Source organism: Myotis davidii, unplaced genomic scaffold (assembly GCF_000327345.1).
Source record: "Myotis davidii unplaced genomic scaffold, ASM32734v1 scaffold1344, whole genome shotgun sequence".
Lineage (NCBI taxonomy): Eukaryota > Metazoa > Chordata > Mammalia > Chiroptera > Vespertilionidae > Myotis > Myotis davidii.
In genome coordinates this window covers 25,074-28,082 of record NW_006294772.1, presented here as the reverse complement: position 1 = coordinate 28,082, position 3,009 = coordinate 25,074, and the positions used below count along the sequence as shown (strand labels likewise).

Sequence of the window (3,009 nt, the reverse complement as noted above, 5' to 3'; positions counted from 1 at the left end):
CTATTCTGACATTTCTGGTATCTTCAAATGACTACTACCCTTCCTTATTGTAGAAGGAGAAAGAAAGCAAGAGTAGGGTTAAGAAATAATTCCAACTTATGGCTGTCTAACTTCTATAACTGCTACCCTAAGGTTGGCCAAATCAATGTTTGTTCACGGTAGGGGTCCTCTATCCTGGGAGGATAGAGTTCCTCCCAGGCAAATCAAAACCCACTTTATCCTGGAAAAGGTTGCATAACACTATTGTTTGCTTACTAAAAGGAAGTAATGGGGCAAGTTGGAAATGAGGGGCCCTGGGAAATAAAGAGACTTCGAAGAAAAGAAACAAATGAAACACTAGCCAACAAAAGACCTCTCTGAGGATAGTTTCTCCTGGGCTCTACTACCTTAGATTTCACTTTTCTTAAAAGTTTTCTAACATCAGTGGGTAAATTCTTTAAAAAGTAAGCATTTTTAATACTCTCCAACAGCTAAACATGCCCTGTCACCATGCTAGTTAGGGAAAAAACATATTTCGGAGACCAGGAAGTTCAGGTAGGTCTGGAAGGATGGTCTTTTTGAAAGTCCAAAGTTCCTGATCTCATTCTGACAGTGTTGAGCATCATAGGAGATCTGAAGACCTCTCATTGGCTTGTATAGCAATGCCCTACCCCAGTGCAGCCCATGGCTGTTCCAACTTTGCTGAGAGGTGGGGAACCTGTCACCTTGCCTTCCTCCTACAGTCAATAAAACCTGACTGAGTCATGCAGGGCAGCACCTGTGGATGGGAAAGACTTATTATTTGCGCTTGTGGTAGGAGGAGGGCAGAGGGCACAGTAAAGGCCCAGCTCTGGGTGGGAGGTCACAGAGCAAAGAGTGGTGCAGTTTAAGATGATAAGTGTTGGAATCTAGTAGCAGTGATCTGTAATCTCCACTAGATAAATGGAAAACAGAGGCTTCAGCAAGGGAAGGTCATCCAAGAGTATGTCGAAGATTTACTTTCATGAGCAACAGGATAGCATGGAGAAAATCCAGATTAGAATAGACAAGCTATCTTGTGCAGCCACTGTTGGCATTATATAGTATAGACCCACATAGTTTTGGGATTGGCCAATGAAGTTCTGTGTGGCAGATCATGAAGAAACTTTAACCTCCTGATGGAATCTAACAGAAGGGGAAAGTCCATCCATGAGGAAGAAGGAGGCCAACAGTTAGACTCTCTAGTCCTGATCCTATTCACAGTGCCTGGTGGATATCTTCTGACCGTAGTACTTTATAGACAACCCAGTAGAAGATGTTGAAGATGAGGAAAGTGAAAGGGAAGACAGCCCGAGAGATGGTATCAATCCTCTTGGCTCGGTCCACGTAGAGTTTCCGCATGGTTTCTCTCTCCCTTAGAAGAGGGGCTGGAGGCTGGGAGCTATAAATGCTAGAACCTTCATCCCTTGCCTGCAGGAAGTGGCCCAGGCCATAGCCATGGAAATAGAAGCGACTTTCTTGGATGATGTCTTCCTCCTAGAATTACATGGGAGAAAAGACAGAATGTAAGGACATGGCTCTAAGGCAGAAGGATAGAGAGCCATCCATACAAATATCTCACAGGTGAGGCTATGCAGACAAGGTATCTGGGTACACAGGCCCTTTGCATGCTTTTTTTATGGCCACAAAACTACTCATGAGATACATATATGTTAAGTATCATATGGTATGTTACGATTTCATTTCCATTTGCAGATAAGCCCCAAGGTGCTTTTTAAAAATGCATAACATCATTTAGAGCCATCTAAAAGCTAGTGAAGTACCAACCCACTGTGGGAGGAACATTTCAATGTTAAATTATCTCTGACTGATAAACAGAATAAACAAAAAAATGAAATCTTTAGAAAGCACAGTTGAGATTTTTAGACTTGTTGAATTTGAATTCAATGACTTTCAAGAGCTACATAATTAATTCTCCATTTACATAGTATCTTTTAAAAATTGTTTATCTCCACTCAAAGATAAAAATTCCAAAATTTAAATAACCTAGTAGGTTATCCAAATGAGGGTAATGCTGATTACTCTTTTGCAGATACATGTGTTTCTCTGCAAATCAGATGATTTAGACATAGGGATCAGTACATCTAGGGCAGGGGTGGGCAAACTTTTTGACTCGAGGGCCACAATCCGTTCTTAAACTGGACCGGAGGGCCGGAACAAAAGCCTTAACTGTTGAAATTGTGCATAGTTTTATTCATTTCAAACGGGCCGGATCTGGCCCGTGGGCTGTAGTTTGCCCACGGCTGATCTAGGGTAACATTTCTTACCCAGTACACATTCTTTTCTCTATGCTATCTGCATTATGATGAACACATTAACATTGAGGAAGTAAATTTTATATAAGCACTAAGTAAGGTAGCAGACTATGCAAAGTTCATTTATCTAATCTTCAGCTGAAAACTTTGCATAGCTATAACACAGCTGAGAACCAGGAAGTAAGGACAGAAATATAGAGTTAAGAGTAGAGATAGAGAGAAATATAGAGATAGAGAATGAGAGAGATAGAGGAGGGGGGGAGAGAGAGAGAGAAAGGGAGAGAACCAATGCCCCTGGATGATGAATAGAGAGAGCTTTACGCATATAAGAGCCTTTCAGGCCCCCCACTCAGATCCTATTTACTCTTTGTTTATATATAACTCAAACATGCCTAATTTTGTCTACACTGCTATCAGAAATGATAGTTTACAGCTTTGAAATTAGACAGAAGACAAGTAAATATATACCAGAACCTAGAAATACTTCATTCAAAGATGGTTACAATTTTCAAGAGTATTGATGTTTACAAGAGTAAAAGTTTCAGCTAAGAAAACACCTGAAGTGAAATGCCCTCTTGTGTGATGATGCCAACTACTTTCTTGGTTTGCCCAGGACTGAAAGCTTCCTGAGACTGGGGGATTTCAGTGCTAAAACAGAATAAGAAATATGCTTGTTGAATGGATGTGACATAGATATACATAAGATGTGAATAGAGTAGATTTTTTATATTTTTTT

General features: G+C 40.5%; 1 protein-coding gene across 1 annotated transcript in view; it reads right to left on the bottom strand.

Annotated features, from left to right (window-relative positions):
- Positions 1-1,215: 1,215 nt before the first annotated feature.
- GLRA4 (glycine receptor alpha 4) overlaps positions 1,216-3,009 on the bottom strand; it is a 19,976-nt gene continuing 18,182 nt past the window's right edge. The window contains exon 9 of the mRNA XM_006769316.1: positions 1,216-1,494. Within this exon, the coding sequence (XP_006769379.1) occupies positions 1,216-1,494 (279 nt within the window). The remainder of the gene's footprint in view (positions 1,495-3,009) is intronic.